Below are 19,129 nucleotides of genomic sequence, written 5' to 3'. Positions count from 1 at the left end.
AAAATCCTCCCACACCACACTGGATTTATCTGCCATCTGATATAAACATAATAATAATAATAATAATAGAAACATTTTCACTAGCTGTGGTCAGGGAGGAACCTCCATCATAATAGAGGTGGACAACACTGAATGGTTGGTATCTGATTTTTAATATAAGGCCAATATTGGCCCAATATATTGGTCTAACCCTACTATACTGTATATACTGAAGTAACTGTACAAGGATGCGGATATTAATTTTAGAATATAAGATATGAGAGAGAGAGAGAGAAAAGTTAGGCATATATTAGTTCAATGAAGGCGACAGACATGGATATTGAAGAAAAAAAAATGCTATAGCAAATGAATCATTCAATCCCTTCGGTGAGAATTTGCTACCCTCGTCTGGCACCGCGGAGCTGACTGGATTGCACCCAATCATAGAGCACGCAGAGGGCAAAGGAGGAAAAAAAGAAAGAGGGAGAGAGACGGAGACAAAGCCCGCGTGTCTATTTGATTGTAAGACGAAAGAGGGAGGCATGTTCATCAGAGTGTAGGAGTGGGAGAATAACATGGGGAACAAAGGGGAAGAAACAACAGTACCAGGATGCCAGCATTGATTATACATATATATATAGGATGTTAAGATGACATAGAGTTGGTTTCCCTGACCAGAATATGAACCGGGGTTTCCCACAGGACAACAACAACAACAACCATTTGATTATACGCATTAATATGGCAAAAGGGAATGGGGAAATGCTTTTCAACTTCAACATAACAGCACAGCTATGTCGATGCACAGGGAATCATATCGCCATGATGTTTAATCAGTATGGGAATCGGAATAAAGTTGTGAGTCACTCACTCAGACCAAATCGAACATGCATTGAACCGAATACAGAAGGTCTCGTCCGGGGCACGCGTCTATTATAAGCGCCGGAACTGCGCCCGAGATCATAATGTGACCAGGAATGCACTGCACCAGCGGCGTTGAAATTGTAGTTTTGAAAGGGATCTCGCAAGGGTTGAGGACGCAGGGGGAGTTGGACAGCGAGAGGGAGAAGAAGAAGAAGAGAAGAAGAAATGTCAGATGGCTGATGCACACAAATGCACCGATTTTTCATTTATGAATGTCAAGCGGCATGTTAAAAGCCACTAATATATCACCGGATTTTTCATTTTGACTATTGGTATCTTGTGTGTGTGTGTGTGTGTGTGTGTGTGTGTGTGTGTGTGTGTGTGTGAGTTCACCATGTTATTAAGCCTCGTTAAGCGATGCCGCCTGTTGGGCTTCATCATATTCCCCGTTGCTCCACACACACACACACACACACACACACACACATGCACAGGCAAACGCGCAGTACATCAGGCCTTCAACTTCTTATTGAGATGCTGGTTGACTGCTCCAAAGCCGCCTACTCATCCGCCTTTTATCCTGCCGCGGGGCAGCTGTACTGAGCCAGCCCCGCTGCGTAGGCCAGAGAAGGTGTCACACACACACACACACACACACACACACACACACACACACTGCTAACATGGCTGTGTACTACTTCCAATCCCCAGCTACTCTGGGGAGAAGAGATTACATGGTTATAACACAGGCCTTGTGCAGTGGGTATGTGTGTGTGTGTGTGTGCGCGTGTGTGTGTGTGCAGAGGGGATAATAATACCTATACTTAAGCTGACCTCATCTGTTCTAGGTAAGACCAGAACATTGGATGTTCCCTTAAAGCCATTTGCTTCCACCGGCACCCAAATGTTATTTATTAATTTATGAAGCCTTAAACTAGTGTAAAGGCATTAGGAGCTCAGGGCGGCCGCCTTGCTAAACAATCAGGGTCAGTTGTTCCATGCTAAGCGCTTGTTGCACATCGCCACGTACGGAGCCAAATTCCCAGCACAAAAGAGCAATAGTTCAAAGAAGAAAAATCCAGTTTGTTTCACTGAGCAGTGCATCGCGGACATTTCATGCATAATAAATCTAAGATAATCCAAATTCTGTAGCGTAACCTTTTTAAGGAAGTCACTGTAGTACAACACAAAGCACAAACAAGTGCAAGCCTAATTATGTTGCATTTGTATGCAACCAAAGTTGATAATCATCAATTTGATAATTCATTGTTACAGAAACTGTGTAGGCTTGTGGTGCAATCAATTATTTTAATTGCCCTGTATACAGTCCACTATACTGCAAGACATATCATAAGCAGGATAGAATGTAAATATGCAGCGCTTTCCAGCAAACATCTGCATTTTGCATACTAATTTACCTCTAGCCTGACTAGAAACCATTAGTGACTATTAGTGCTTCAGATTAGCAGTAATTTACAGCTAATAACAACACAGGGCTGCGCATAAAAAGTTAGTTTCAACTAATATCCGCCCATTCTTCCACTACAGCTGCTTCACCACCACAAGGCTTTTCACACCAATTATAATAAACGACTGAGCTGCATTGGTGAGCAGAACTTTGGTGGTTTTGTTGACTGTTTTTGACTCAGCCTGTCAATCAGCCGCAGCGGCATAAATAACTAAGTACAGCTGTGTCCGAATGCGATCAGACCTAATAACTATTTCAAATTCTCATAACCAATATAATTTCCCCAATTCCCCTTTCAGATGATGCCAATATGGTCTTCATATTGGTAAAAAGACAGTTTCTATATACCTGCATGTTGCCCCACCTGTAAGCTTTCTTCATATAGTTAAAATGTGGCTTTGGTTGTGATTTCTGCCAACACAAAAAAATTGAGACTAGCTGACGTAACATGATCCAAGGCAAAGTCATATTTAATCAGCTGACTGTTTGGGGTTTCCTTGTGTAAAATCATCTTAGTGTTCTTTTTGAATTGACTGTAAGCGTGGTGAACAGGGTATGAACAACAGAACATCTCTTGAAGTCTTGCACTTTTGCCGTTTGTCGGATTCAGACATTTTCATCACTAACTCAGGGCAGTTTCTCTCCCCGGTGCCACATGGAATAGAGCCGGTTGGCTTCACATCGCGGCTGCCCAGACCGATCAGCGTCGCCGCACTTTGACCTCAGGTATATTAGTCAGATTGGTTGTCACAACAATGATTTGTGTCCGGTGAGACCGTGATTAAATGAGAAACATGGCTGGAAACGTTAAACCCGCTCTGGGGGTACACGATCACACACACACACATATATAAACTCACACACACGCAAAGGCTTCCAGCCAGAGGCCAGAGCTTGTCGAATCAATAGACAAATTAACAAGACAAATTAAATCTGTGTGATTACAATACCCGCGCAGAATGGAAAAAGTTGGCTGGCAGGGGGTCAAAGGAGGATTGCCAGGCGTGTGTGTGCGTGTGCGTGTGCGTAAACATCCACGACAATCCACTACAACAATTAATAACTCTTTCTCAAAAAGAAACATATTTCTAACACATCATAGGATATATTTGTTCATATGTTGCAATTAATCAGCAAGGGGGGTTGAATGATCATTGGAGGAGGATGAAGAGAAGAAAAGGGATCTAGCACACACACATACACACACACACCACACACACACTTATTTTTGCATTACGGTCAATTTCCACTGTGCTGTTTTTGCAGCCTCACCCCCCGGCCGAGCGCTGCAACGGTTTTCAAATAGCAAATGCTGCTGGATGTGGAGATCCAATATGTGTCGGCCGCGGGGCCGGCTAGCTGGCTGACAGATCGTTTATACAAGAAGCTCTCCGCTCTACACTCCCTGCATCGCCTGCTGATTTGTATACAGGCTGATTTTTGTGTGTGTTTGTGTATATGCGTCCGCGTGTGTGTGTGTGTGGGTGGGTGTACGTGCGTGCCAGTGTGATTTGCAATGCTGTTTATGCAGTCCATATGCTCTCGGTTTGACTCTCGCGTCCCCTCAGGCTGTCAAGAAAAAAAAAAAAAAAAAAAACAGGACATTTTTCATATTTAAGAGCCCCCCCAACTCTGTGGGGGTTCAAGCCCTCTTGGCACACATACGCTCTCGCGCTCGCTCGCTCTCTCTCTCTCTTTCTGTCTCGGCGAAGGAAGCGATGAATTAGGTATGAGGAGCAGAGGCGCGGCCCGGTCGCGTGGACGAGCCCTTTAAGAGCAAAGTCTTGTCGTAACCCGAGTGCACCCGGAGCATTTAAGAGGCATGCCAGTTACAGCCCCTGTGAAGATGCTCCCATTTGGCCCTGCCAGCCCACTCCACTCCCAGCTAGTCTCTCCAGCTAGCCTCTCACATCCCTCTCTTCATCTGCTTCCGCCTGCATCTGCCTGTTTACCTCTATCGCCCTGTCAGTTGCTCTCTCCCTTCTCTCAATTCACTTCAATTCAGTTCACTTCAATCTTGCCAAAGCATCAAAAATAAACGAGCATTTATGCTAGCCAGAAGGGCAAGCATCTACATGTGCTGATGTGGCTGAGAGACTGTAGGATTTTCATTAGGTCCTTGCTGAACTTTTCCATTTGACATTTCTCTACAATTCAATTTGCCTGTGGAAGTGTTTAGCTAGCTGGCAAAAGATTTATTTAAAGTTACCCAGTTTTCTTAGTCGTGATTTCGGTTTTGCATATTGTTCAACTTCTTCATGGGCTTATTCCTTTGTTTGACGTTAGCATAGTAGGCATTGCTAAGTGCATGTTAGCAGTAACGATAGCTGTTAAGTTGTAGTAGTGAGCTATTATTGGGGATTTGATTTTATTACATTACTTGCCAAGATGCTTACAACTGGCAAGCATGTAACTAGCAATAAGCTAGTTTTCATTTGTTGTATTAAATCAAATTGAAATTCAAATAAGCTTCATTGGCAGGACAACGGAATTTGAGTTGCCAAAGCATTTGCAGAGTGTGATGACCAACAAATAACCAAAATATAATCAAGCATAGGGACATCAAACTAGTCTAACAGAGGATAGTGTGCACCATCAATTCATATATGCTCTTAGTCAGCCAGATAACTTTGAAATATATGTAATAAAATATTAACAATCAGAGATAAGTTTGGAGAAGCAGAGTCCAACAGTTTGGTTTGTTCCCTCTCTCTGAGGCGGTGGCATGCTGTTTCAAGTCTCGCTGCCAATGACAGACATCACATTCTCACCCAGCACTGTTGCTTTTGGATGTGTGGTAGGGTGGTAAAATTTGGGAATATTTCTTTTACTTTGACAGAATAAATTAATTGAATTGAATCCCTTTCTACCTCTTGTATCAGGGTGTGTGTGTGTGTACTGTACGTACATGTGCCTCAAAACAGTCTCCCTCTCTCTGTCAGTCTCTCTCTCTCTCTCTGTCTCTCTCTCTCTCTTTCTGCTTTCTATTCATCCTCTCTTTCATCCATCATCATGTTCTCCGCTCGTCACCTTCTGTTTCTCCCCTTTGTTTTGTCTCTGTGTTTTCCATTTCTCATTTATTTCCCTCACCGACTCTCATCCGACCTGTCATCTGCCATCTCTTAATCTGGCCTCCTTCCCGGCTTTGTTCTCATTCACACTTTCTCTTCTTCTTTGCTCTTTAACAGGCTCGCTCGTCGCATCTGTCTCTTCTACACCCTCTCCACGTTGTTTCTCCTCTGCCTTGCTTTTTCCTCTCTATGTCTCTCATCCTCCTCCTCCTCTCGCTCTCTTCCTCTTTGCTCTTTCACCTCCTCGTCGCTCCCCCCCTCACTTCTCCCTTTCTCTCTGATCTCTCTCTCTCTTCCCCTTGCTCCTCTTCTCCTCTCCTTTTCTCTTTGAGACCCCTGAAAGTCTGTCTCCATCTCCGGAGAAAATGTCACGTCAATCTCGACAAGGGTCCTTAGCCCTGCCAGACAATCGGCGCGGTCAATCTACCTGTTAACCGGCTGTGTGTGTCCGTGTGTGTGCACGTGCACATGTCCGGCGTGCACGCGTGCGTCGAGCGGGCGCGCGCGGGCGCAGGCGTGCACGTCTGTGAAAAGGTCTTTTCAGTCAGGCTTAGGCAGGTGTTCTTTGTGCCTCTGACTGGCTGCCAGCTCCCACATATCTCTGGCACTCTAACGCCATCCCAATGGGGCTGTAAAGGGTGGGAGGGGGCGGCAGAGAAAGAAAGAAGCCCCAGAGGAGGAGAAGATAGGGGATAGAGGGGTGGAGGGGGGGTGCGGATGAGAGGAGGGAGTCAGCCTAAAGGAGGGATAACCAAATGACTGCGATGGCTGAGATAGAGGGAGAAAGAAGGTGAAGGGTCCAAATGGGGACAGTAAACGAGAGAAGGGAGTGAATGAGGTAAGCGAGAGGGGAGGGAGGGGGGTGAGGGGGCGAGGTAGAGCCAACAATGAATAAGTTCAATGAAAGAGGACAGTTTTGGATTGAATTGATATATGAAATTTACTCAGTTACTTTGGTCAATTGTCTGACCTCAGCACGGTGTATTAGAATTAATTGGATCATTCCCGAAGTGCGGCACAGACTCATCTCGCAGTCGGGGCAGGCTAAGTCAGCTTTCACGTAATTGAAGGAAAGGTGAGAGGCAAAGAGAGGCTAACAATGCGCCCGTGCCCGCCGCAGCTTAAAAAATGACTTTGGATATTTTTTTCCTTTAACCTATTTTAGAAGCAGCGTAATGAAGTATGGGTCCGCTCTTCATCGCAAACGGCACATCGCTCTGAAAATATCAGATGCAGCCTTGACAAGGCAATTAGAGAAGTGCGGCATCTCATGCGCCCCCGCCGACGTCGAAACTCTTCTAGGTCAAGGTGAAGGTGGCGAAGATACCGTTGTGCACGGACGCGCCGAGACTCAAGCGAACGGAAAACAATACGTCTCCGCGCTCGGCGTAAGTAAGCCCTGACCCCAAAAGTTGGTTTCACGACGGCGCGGCGAATAAAACGAAGTGTCACAGCGCGGCGTCGGGAGAAAGTGATTGTCTGTGAATTATTTGAACGCAGTACCATGGGGGGGGGGGGAGTGCCAGCGATGGTGAAGAATATAACGAAAGAGCGAGGGAAGGCAGGAGGTAAAAGAGAGAGGCTGGGGATGAAAGAGTGCTGATAGACAAGAGTGACATTGCAAGAGGTGCAGCGAGAGGGATGACGAAAGCTCCGATAAAGTCAGACACCCACTGGATTGAAGAGCAATGGGAAGGGAACTCGATTCTTGTCAGCCTTTTGACTTCCAACTTCTACCAGCTCAAGCCTGGAGACAAATGTCACAGCGCAGAAGTTAGTGGAATTCACACTCTAAACAGTAGTTTTGACTGTAGTTTTGCTGTGTTTATTATCATTCGTGGCATAAGACTACCCCTATTAGCAAGACCAGGGGTAGACCAGGAGAATTCTCACTGGGAGCCCCCATACTAAAACATAACAGCAGTAGAAAAGAATCCCCTAATTCTGAAAAAGTTAGTGCCGATGGTCTACATGTTCTGTGCTCAAACGTTTTTGACATGAAGAGCCAAGGACTGGAACATAACAAGAATAGGGGGCAATGGGACAAAAATCGCGATTGGACATGGATTATAAAGAGATGCATTTGCCTTTTTCTGTCCTGTCTTAATTTTGTTTGCTAAGAAGCCTTGAAATACGGAAGTCACTCCTCAATATAAAGAGGCTGCATCAAAATACACAAACAAGAATATCTCAACACTCTGTGGAAACCATTGCAGGGCCAAGAATAATTTTGTGAAGGATCAAATGTACCTATTTTTTGAAGCCCAGAACTCGACATTCAACCAGTTACTGTCTAGTTTTGAAATATTCTCGAAATGTGAACTAATATGGAAGTAAGAGGTCAGTACAAACGCCACAGTACAAGCTGAAACTCTAAGATCCTACATCTTCAGCGCTCTCCGTCTTTGTGAACTTTTTAAGTTAAGCATGCACGATGATGGATTGCTACATCCTGGTCGGTAGACATGCGTTCCCATAATGCTTTGCTTACGGTGCCGAGCGCACAGGCACTCTTAACCGCTTCATTAACTTTTAATTTCCCATTTGAATAAGTCAGAAAATAGAATAATAACAGGTTTTTTTTCTAATATGTTTGTTGTCTGCCTTGAGAAGTGAAGAAATAATTGCATTATGCAAGGCTCTGTGCAGTAATCCTTATTAAAGTCAGTGTACAAAGAGGTAAGGTTGACAGTTTGACTACTTATGTTGTTTCACACTGTTTCATTAGAAATTGTATAAATTGCACCAAGGTGTATGCTGCACAGTACATTTAATACATTTAATACATTTACATGCATCAGTCAGTTTGGGCCTGGTCATTTTTCTTTCTATGATGGAGAACCTTCAACTTTGTCACTATTCATCAGTTTTACCAATATATCAGACTGATATTGGTCTTTTATTAAAAATCTGATCTAGTCCAGTCAGTGTTATCCGCCACTCATATGATGGATATTTGATTGATTCCATATTTATTGTAGAATTGATCAGTACTACACTGGTTGTCTATGGGAAGCCCTTACCTGAATTGATTGATAGATATTTTGAACATCTAAATGCCGTTTCAGAGGCTTTTCAATGCAAATAAATTGTTGTTATTTTTTGGCATGAAAATGGTCAAATTTAACGACACTGAAGAATGGCACAAACTATCGGCAGCTTCGATCGAAACATACCGGTATCAGTACGGCCTTCGAAAACCCATATCAGTCAAACCGTCATGATTACAAGGAAAATAATTCTCTCTCTCTCTGTCTCTCTCTGTCCCTCTCTGTCCATCCAGAGCTAATAGATGGGACCCCCACCCTGAAAATCAACCATGGCTCCGGCATATTGGTGCTACAGTTGCCTGGCAACGTGAACGTGGCAGACAGACGGTGGCATCGGCTGGATGTCCGCAGCAACAGCAAGGTGGGACGCTTCGCCCATTTGACACAAACCATTTATTTGGCCGAATCAGTTTCAGGCGTATTGAACACTGAGCTTGACTTGCGCATGGAAAACGGCCTTTTTTAAATTTTCATAATTTAAATGCATCAGCAAATCTTTTCCAGCATCAAAATACTTTTATGACATTTAAATACATGTATGGTGTCAGATGTTGTCTGTCCTATCAATGGCTTAATCTATCCAGTTTATAGTGAAAAAAACGTCTCAGCCAATTGTAAGGAAGTGCTGCACTGCAAATATGGCTTTGTGGACAAGCCGAGGCCTGCTTAGCTGTCAGAGCAAGAAGTCCTACTGAGACACTCATAGGCAGAGTAATAGCTGTTTAATACTGCCAACTGAACCCACTTGTTTGTTGCAATCAGTTAGTGATTCTTGTTATTGCTGTGAGAGATTAACATATTACATTTGTCAGACATTTTTTTATCCAGCAGGAGTTCTCCCAATGATTTAATGTCACAGACCCCCCAGTTATCACACATTAGGCCCCGCGCAACCCTATTTGATCCGATTTTGTCCCATCAACCCATATGGGTAGATTTTGTTGGAATTTCTAGGGAATTAAATTATTGTGGACCCCTTGAAACTCCCCACCCCCAATGACCCCACTTTGAGAACCGTTACCTTATAGTTTTATCCCCAATCTCTTTCTACGATGCAAGTAGAAACTCAATTTTAGTCTTTGTTGTGACTCAGCCGGAAAGCCCCGAGCGTGCTGGTCTCAACGTGGACTCTGGGAACCACAAGGCCGCTGAACTGGCTGCTTCTGGACCATTTTTAGGGAAGCTCAGGGCAGCTTAGATGAGGACCAACGCAGTCAGGGCCGGGGATTGAACCTGTGACCTCGCCGTCTCCAATTCACTGCCTCTCTGACATCAAGGACACCCAATGCAGCAGCCAGCCACATATTTCTCCAGCCCAAACTTTGTTTCTTGTGTTTTTTTGTTCAATGCAATCAAAAGCCAACCGGCCTCTCTAAAAATAAAACAGTGAACCTCTCAAAACTGCAGCACTAACAGTAGGATAGTCATCCTTATAGATCCTCTAATTGAGGTCATTTCTTGTGAATTACATTATAGCAAAAATAAATTATTCATTTTGCTGTGGACTCTCTGGATCCCTCTCAAGAACCCCTGGATCCCCCTCATGGACCCCTGGACCCCACTTTAAGAACCACTGCTTACAGTACCATGAGTACAGGCTAACCAACACAGTCTCATACAATTTTGTGAAATGAGTACAAATTCTGAAACGCAGGTTACATGTTGTGTACACAAATTATGAATTGGATGCAACCTCTGTTCTTCATATGAAAATGTTAGCTAATGGTTAAGTTTAGGCATGTACAACAACTTATGGTTAGGGTTAAGGTTAGGTTAAAGTTAGGCAATTGAAACAATTTGGCTAAGTTTAGGGTAAAGTTTTGGTCATGGTTAAAGAAGAAACACTGTTCCATGATGTTGAATTCAAAACCAAGCGGTTGTTGTGACAGAAACATACCATTTTTCTTCATTCACTTTTTTTTTTTGCTTTTGAATAGAAAAAACTCAGGTTCAGGGTCAGCCTCACATTCACACACACATAAATACAGAATGCATTTACTCTGCAGTAGAGAATGAAAGCAGCTAAGTAAATACAATGATGCATTGAGACTTTTACTTTTGTTTATACAATGGTGTGATTCTGAATATATGCAGGTGGATAATTCTATCTATCTAATTCTACTATATCATTCTATTCAAGGACAATACCAGCGTCAGGAGACTTACACTATGTTCACGCAGTTCCCAACTTTGGTGTTATGCAGCAACAAAAGTTGTTTTTGTAATGAGGCGTAACGCTTATTTACGGAATTGTCGTCACGGTAGGAAAAAGAGTAGGCACAGAAATCTGATTGGCTATTGATGGTCAATGACAGCCAAAAGTTCAACAGGTTATGTCACCTTCTATAGAGTACAACAGGTGACATCACCTGGCACCAAAGATCATAGCAGATGGCAATTTCAACAGCATGCTTTTTTTTATGCTATGGCCTGTAGATTCATAACTTCTGAAAACAAAATCTCAGTCTTCATCATTAGTGAAGTCCATTACACAGGGTTTCCGCGGGTCCTTAAAGGTCTTAAAAAGTCTAAAATCCAATAATCTGAATTTTAGGCCTTAAAATGTCTTAAATACGATTTTGACAGGTCTTAAAAATTGATTGGATTATGAAGTTAACGTTACTTTTATAAAGTTGCATTAACTTCAGTCTCGCTTTTGTGTGTGTGTTTTGGGAAAAATGTGTATTGATCACGCTGTAACAAAACTACAAAACGAAACCAACATGGAATCAATAACGACTAATGCAAACTGTGCAGCCCGGTCAGAATTTATCGGAGCAGACCCAGCTAGTGTGTCGCGATGTGTTGTGTGGGCTAACGTTACTTTCATCTAAAATGGGCAAGTGCAAGTTCAACGAGATCTGGCTCGAGAACAGCGAATTTAGTGCTTGGTTGAAGCCGGTTGAAAACACATTTGAAGCCCGCTGCACCTTGTGCAAGACAACGCTGAAATTAGGAACGTTGGGTGTAAAAGCATTATAGTGGCATGGGAAGTCTGAAAAACATAAAGCCGCCGTAAAAAGCCAGCAGCAAACGCCTGCCATCACCCAATATTCTGGTTTCACATCGGGAGCATCAAAGTCCAGATGCAACTCCTGCAACTCCGGTAAGCGACCTCCGGACAGCGTTTGGATCTACGCCAACATTAAACGCAGAGGTGCTCTGGACTTTACACACGGATCTATAGTATAATATCCTATAATGCAATAAACACTAAATATAATAAATAACTGTATGTGTGTGTGAGCTGCTAGGGATTCACTGACTTGCTCACGGACACTTTGGTTTTTTGCTGACATGGGGCACAAATCATCTGGTTTAAGGATGGTGTCTTTAACCACTAGTCCATCCTGCTGCCCCAATATTTATTGTTATATATTTATTTATTTATTGTTAAAAATGCTCATATCCTTAGTACTTTTTTTTGCCAGTATGGACGTGAAATAGGTCTTAAATTGCATTCATAATGGTCTTATAAAGGTCTTAAAAAGTGTTAAATTTAACTTGTTGAAACCTGCAGAAACCCTGTTTACAAATCAACTGTTGATTTGTTTACAAATCAACAGCGCAAACAACTTTAGCTGTCTGGCTAACTTTGCTAACGTTCTGTGTCAACAAAACAAGTTACACACAAAGTCTCATGGGGAAAGAGATCTTCTGCCATTGAAGTTCCTTCTTTTTATTGAATTTTGTGTCAATTTTACCAATCCACTAAACAAGCCTGGCGGGTTTATCAGGTTTGTCATTAGCCATCCAACCATAGAGCAATAAGTTCTCATTTTCGTACTTTTAGGATAATGCTAATCACCTAACATACTGTATGCTAAAGCGTTAGCATGCACACTGGACAGAGCTATCTACCAGAGACACAGAGATGACACATTGGATAAGGTGCTTTTTCTGTCGTGGCCCCTAAACTCTGGAACAAGCTCCCCACTTCAGTAAGAAATGCTACCTCAGTTGAAAGTTTCAAACGACGTCTTAAAACTCATCTTTTTGCTGCGGCCTTTATTGAATAATGTGGAATATTGTGTGATTGTGCCGTTGTTACTGCTATACAACAGCATTCATTGGTTTGCGCCTATGAATTTGCGTGTTTGCATGTATATACAGATGTGCTTTTTGTGTATATGTTCGTACATATGCGTTTATGTACACTGTGCGTGTGTATGTGGGCATGTATGTGCATATATGCAGTTTATGTGTGTGTATATATGGGTGTGTACAATATGTGTATGTATGTGTGTGTGTACATATATACTGTACATACAGTATATGTTTGTATATGGGTATGTATGCATGTATATGTTTATATGCATGTATGTATGTATATCTGTGTGCATGTATGTAGGATGTATGTATATGTATATACCTTTGTAAATGTGCATGTATACTTATAGTTATTTGTGCATATTTTACTCTTTATTTAGCTTTTATTCTGTGCTTTCTCTCTTGTACAGCACTTTGTAACTATGATTTTGAAAGGTGCTATATAAATAAATAAAGATTTACTTACTTACAATGGGACAAACTCCCAAAAAGTTGGTATAGTCCTTTACAAGACCCTAACCTCATATAATGTGCATCAGTTTGATACTACTTGTTGTGAAGTGAAGTTACATTATATAGATTTAAGTCAGCCCAAAAAAGTCATTAAACTGAGTTTAGGTGGGTTTATCCTCCTCAACTTTCATATGTAACCATTTCCTCAACCTTAACCTATAATCTCACTTTAACCAATAGAGATAGATAGAGAGAAATAGAAATATATAGAGAGAAAAACAGTCCTGGATGGTAATAAGTATCTCGAGCTGCTGCTGAACCACATGCATCTTTCCTTGTAAACACTCTACATGCACAATTATGAGAACATGCTGGTTTAGGCTCTAAAGGTTTGTTTTTTATTTCCACATTAATAGGAGACATAGGAGGAGGTGGTCGAAATATTACGCATTAATGAAAGAGATGCAAGTCATGGAGGCAGCTCCCATGATAGCAATAATGATAAACAAGTGCTCGCCAGCAACAGGAGGTACTCTCATGGTAATGCTGACAAATAGGGACTATACCAGTATACTTGTTTTCTCTGATAACATTTGTTCTACATGCCCTGTGTGTGTGTGTGTGTGTGTGTGTGTGTGTGTGTGTGTGTGTGTGTGTGTGTGTTCTCCAGGAGGTGCGTTTCACCCTGGATCGCTGTGCGGGGGCAGCGGTGATGGAGATGGAAGGACTGGGCAGCTGGCTCACCACCGAGGATCACTCCTCCTGCGAAGTGACGGGTGTCACACCCAACACCGACAGGTATACACATACACACACACACATGTGCGCGCCTGCATGCACACAAACAACACTTAATCACAAAATAGCTGCTGGAATGCATTGAACATCACAGGTTGATGATATGGAACAGTATAAAAGTGTCCAAGGGTGGAATTTTCCTGTACATGCTGCATTCCCATCATATGGCAAAAACAACAGATAAGTTGAACTTATCTACTTGAAAATACAATCTTGAAAATGATGTTCAACTCCGCCTGTGATCACAGAACTAGAGTTTCAATTCGTAACTAACAACTCGTTTGGCGATGGACCTCGATTTCTCCGACCTCCTGAATTCTGAAGCCACCAACAAGGAAATAATGTAGTCAACTGTAGGGAATTATATATTTCTTTTTAAAAAAGTGAATCAAGACATATGATATTGTACCTCTTTTGACAAAAGGCACTAATGATTACTTTAGGTGCGTTGGCTCAAAAGATTAGATTAGATTATTTATTTAATGACCACACAGCCAGGCTGGTGGAATTTGTTTTCAATACATTAAGCAGGTTCCAACATAGAAACATAAGAACATCAGTACATCATACAATCAATACAATATACAGTACAAGACCCACAACACAGTACAGTAAACATAACATGTATTGCATAACGTTTCATGGCCATAACAGGATAGACACTAATGGAATTTGTCAGAGGGAGTTCAGAGTTCGTATGGTTCGTAAGCATAGTTCAAAACACAATCAAAAGGGAAAATGAGCCCACACACCAGCCAGTTACGACATGAAGCGTCAACAGAAGACACCAAAAAGTAGAGATGGTAAAAAAAAAAAAAAAAAAAAGATAATAAAAGGGTTTTAATTTGACATGAAGATGAAATGAGATGCAATCATATCAGCCCATTAGTGCTGTGCTTACAAAGGTACAGGGCTTCTTCACATAGACTAGTGTTTAGAGTTCATTGGCTGAGGACTGCTATCAATAGCTAGACGCCTATACAGCACCTATGTGGCTGTATGTCTATGTGGGAAAAGCCCACTTTACTGGATCAATACGGATCAATATGAAGAATCCACAGCACATTGAAGCGTGCCCCATCTAAAAGTTCCAAAGACCTTGTCAGTCCGAACGCTGCGCAATCCCTTAAGGGGGAATAAATGCAGGCTAGCGGAAGGAGGAGAGGAAACCACATAGCATTACAAAAGGCAAGACAGGTTCAAAGGTCCGTTAAAACCAAAAGGGCGTTCTATCTTAATTAAATGTAACCGTCTGCAGCAGTCTTTCCTCTAAATGTGTGTATCTGCATGTTGTATTTGTAGAATGAGCGTGCGAAGACTGGATGGTTCGCTACTTGAAGATGTCTGGCTGCTATTGTACTCCCTGCCAAAACGGCACGGAAGTAAACACGCTTATTCATTCTATGACCAAAAGGCAGCGGCGGTATCAAACACCTCATTACATGCGGCTCTGTCAATGCGATCTATCTGCTCTCTTACCCCTGTGGGTTACAGCATGTGGGTAAAACCAACTGCCAGCTCCGCCGCCGTATTAATGAGCAGAGAAGTTCCATCCGTTAAGGGTGGTACCAAATTTGCTTCAACTGTCTTTGTCTTTTCTAGCTCTTTTTGCTCAAATTTAAAGGAACCCTTTCTTTTTTCTTTACTATCTCAACTTATTAATGTCCTTTTTTTGAGGCGTGATGCCCTAACCGGCTGCTGTGTATAGGCTCCTTTTCCCTTTTGATGCTGTTTTGATCTTCGTTTCAAATGAATCAAATGATTTTCGTCACTCGAGTCAGTTTTGTGATCACATCTCGTTAAAAAATGCCACGGCAGGACTAGCTGGATTTTTCATTTGCAGTTGACACGGCAATGTTTGCTTTGCTGTGAAAACATGAACTCGCTAAGTGCATGGGTGTTAAGTGTGAAATAGCTGAAGAAAAAGCAAGGGCAAACGCTGCAGAAAACTTCAGCCATGGCGTCTTGGCGGCTTCAACCGGTTGACCTTTTACTCACTCACCTGTGGTCTGTTATGTGCATTATGAAGCAGAATCTTCAGCAGTGTGTGTGTCCTTTCACGTGTGTGTGTGTTGCAGGCACCTGAACATGAGCCAGGTGCTGCAGCTCGGAGGCGTGAACGAGGACATTCCCTACATCTACCCCCAGCTCCAGCACAAGCACTTCACCGGCTGCATCCGAAACCTCGTCGTGGACAGCAAGGTAACGCATCCAGTGTTTCCTCTAGGATTTTTTTTTTAGCAGCGGGGGGGAAAGGGTTTTGTGGTACCTGGGTGGTGCGCGCGGTCGGAGTGAATATCAATAGGTAATTAAAAAATATGAAATAAATTGACACTTAACTGCAAAACAAACTTTAGAACATCCTCTCCTGCTCCACTCGCCTCCACTACTCCTGCCTGTCTACTTGTCTAATAAGGTTACATTTGAGAATGAGTAACGTTAGATAATTCTCTCACATCACAAATATTTGATCACGCAACCAGTAAGAACATTAAAATATTGTAGTAGCCACCACTAACGTTACATATTTTAGAACCAGAAGGCATTTCTTTCCCTTCAAAACTTCGGGGCATAGCTAAGAACCTTGAGCCCCTCCCTAGCTAAAGTAACGTTACCTGACTATCTTCCTCATCGACATCAGGCATCTTTCTCTTCTTGGAGAAATATTTTAACAAACTCAACTGAAAATGCAATCAGGAATATTTTAATACATTGCTTATATAAACATCGTTGGCAATTATTTTACCTACGTTTATTGAAGTAAGGCTGCGTTCACACAGCGCTTTTTCCCAGCCGACCAATCGCGATGACAGAGACGCAGGCCGTTTCCCATAGCAACAACAAATGTGGAGAAAGTGAAAGTGCCGGTGGAGAAATTGGACGTTGCCACTTCCTGTATCCGTCGTTTCAAATTAAAAGCCCTCTGCAGAGTCGTGTAATTGCGACTTCATGACGTTTCATAAAATTCTGAAGCAGCGGCGGCAATAATTTTGCAGCGGCGGGCCACCGCTGCAAAACGTATATAACGGAAACTCTGGCATCACACACACCTGCACTCCGGTTGATAAATAGATTAATATCAGGCTTCAGCATTCACAGTACTCTTGTGCCACGTAAGAGCTGCTCTTTTACGCTTTTAACTGTAACCTCAAAGCACTTTCTAATACCGCGTACGGGCAGTCCCGGGGTGAAATGGGAAACTAACCTTTTCCACTCTTTCCCAATCTGACTTTTTCTTTCAAGTAAGCCTCCTACTGCTCGGCTGCAGCAAAAAGTCAAGGACTCCGTGCCTGACCGTGAAAATTTGAGCAATACCCCAGCCGAACCCAAATACTTTCTGTCTGAACACAAGCCTCAGGTGCGATAGCCTTTTGTGAACCCGAGCCCGGCTAAAGCCTGAAATTGTGGTTAAAAATGGTATTTTTCCACTGCAATTTTTTTTAGCTGAGCATGACATAAACCGGTGTAACTTGCTGGGTCTTGTTGGGTTTAGACGCAAATGTCAAAATCAAGCGACCATGCCGTATTCCCGTTTTTGAGAGCAGGGAAAGCTGTGGGTTCGTTCCCTGATTGTTAGTAAATCATAAGGGAAAAAGACCGAGTTAGGAATAATGTGTTGTGAAAACTGTTTGGCTCATTACTAAAACAAAAGTTATTCCTCCCTGGGAGCAGTCATTTGTTACACAACTCATTATATAATAAGCAGTGTATGTATAATATATGGTAACGCTTTATTTTCCAGGTCCACAATTTCCTAATAATTTCCTTGAAAGTTGATGCTGTTAATTTCTTAGCAAGTTTCCTGGAAAGAACCATGAAATTCTGTACTAATTATAAGGAAAGTAGAGAAAGAGTTGAATGGTAGTTGGTAAGTAACTGGTAATTTCTTTTGGAGTTTTTACAGAGCCATGAAATTATGTAGTAGTTATATAGAAAATTAGAAATTAGAGGAAAGAATTCAACAAACAACTATATTATATAATTATATGAATAATGGCTTGGGTTACCAAATTGACCTCTGGCTATTATTTTTCCAATAAATAGTTTTGCAGTTCTTTACAGGAAACTCTTTTAGAAATTGACAGTATCTTATCGACTCCACCAGACTGCTGACATATTCCATGTAACAACTACATCATTCCATGGATCTTTCCAGTTCTATATATAATATAATATATGTACTTCTAGTTAGTGTGTCGCTTTATAAAATCATAGTAGTCGAAATACTTCCACCCAGAGAAAGTCAACTCTTCTGCCATTATTCATCTGAGAGCATGTAGATGAGTTATGGGGATGGAGGTGGAATAAAGGTTTTGGATAATTCAACTTCAATCTAATATTTAGTGAGGGTGATTACTCAAGTAACATTTTCTTTTTTTTTTTTCATTTGTAACTAATATTATTGCTGAATTTGAAACAGGAATTCATTATAGCACTCATTAAAAGTTGAACACTGCTTGTTAAACATTAGTAGGCGGAATGAAAAAATACACATCGGGAATGGAAGGCAGCTCTGTTGTGTAACATTTAGCATGCTGCAGATGAAGGGGGAGGTTCACACCTTCACCTGCATGTTATGATGCTGTCAAAACAGCTATCGCCTCACCGTGCACACACACACACACACACACACACACACACACACACACACTTGTATGAGTACATGCATACAACACCGAAGACAAACCTAAACCATCTGCAAACACGGGTAGACACTGCTGTCAGAGTGTGTGTGTGTGTGTGTGTGTGTGTGTGTGTGATGATGGGGAGATCTCCAGTGTTCCAACCTGTTGCGTTCCTACAGTAACTACTCCGTTATTTTGTGTGCGGAAAAATGCAGATTTTGCTCCCCCAGTCGTCTTTGAAAGAGAAACCGCCTCGGGGTCTTCGAGAACTAATATTCAGTACATCATCAGCGCTGCGGCGGCGTTTTCATCACCGTACGCAAACACAGAGGCAATTCCTAAGTAACGGAGGATGAAACGAACACACGGAAGACACAAAGGAGCCCTTTTCTACTTCTGTGAACGCAATTTATCGGAATCCTTATTAAAGCTCTATTAAGACGCGAGGATCCCAAGAGTCGTGATATGAAAAGGATGTTGGTTTTCTCATGCGGCAGGTCTCGTGTTCGGCGTGGCGCGCACCTTAGCGGGAGGCTGCAGGAGTCCTGTGCGCTAATGAGAGGAATCTGCATGATGCAGTGTAGGCGGACGCGGGGATAATAAATCTCCAAAGAGCGAGCAACAGTAGGCGTACTGATGATTAATAATGATGATGGACGTGCTCCGGCTTTGTGCGTTTTCAAGTCCTATAAAAGTTTCTTTTTTTTTTTTTCTCTCTCTCTCTTTTTGTTGTTTTCACGATCACTTAACATGCGCTAATCCGTTGCATTT

General features: G+C 42.3%; 1 protein-coding gene across 1 annotated transcript in view; it reads left to right on the top strand.

Annotated features, from left to right (window-relative positions):
* LOC139916098 (neural-cadherin) overlaps positions 1–19,129 on the top strand; it is a 293,386-nt gene that overhangs the window by 223,703 nt on the left and 50,554 nt on the right. Inside the window, exons 28-30 of the mRNA XM_078288504.1 lie at positions 8,666–8,793; positions 13,606–13,733; positions 15,812–15,935. Coding sequence (XP_078144630.1) covers positions 8,666–8,793; positions 13,606–13,733; positions 15,812–15,935 — 380 coding nt within the window. The remainder of the gene's footprint in view (positions 1–8,665; positions 8,794–13,605; positions 13,734–15,811; positions 15,936–19,129) is intronic.

The sequence above is a fragment of the Centroberyx gerrardi genome, chromosome 1 (genome assembly GCF_048128805.1).
Source record: "Centroberyx gerrardi isolate f3 chromosome 1, fCenGer3.hap1.cur.20231027, whole genome shotgun sequence".
Taxonomy (NCBI): Eukaryota; Metazoa; Chordata; class Actinopteri; order Beryciformes; family Berycidae; genus Centroberyx; species Centroberyx gerrardi.
This window is presented reverse-complemented; position numbering and strand designations above follow the sequence as displayed.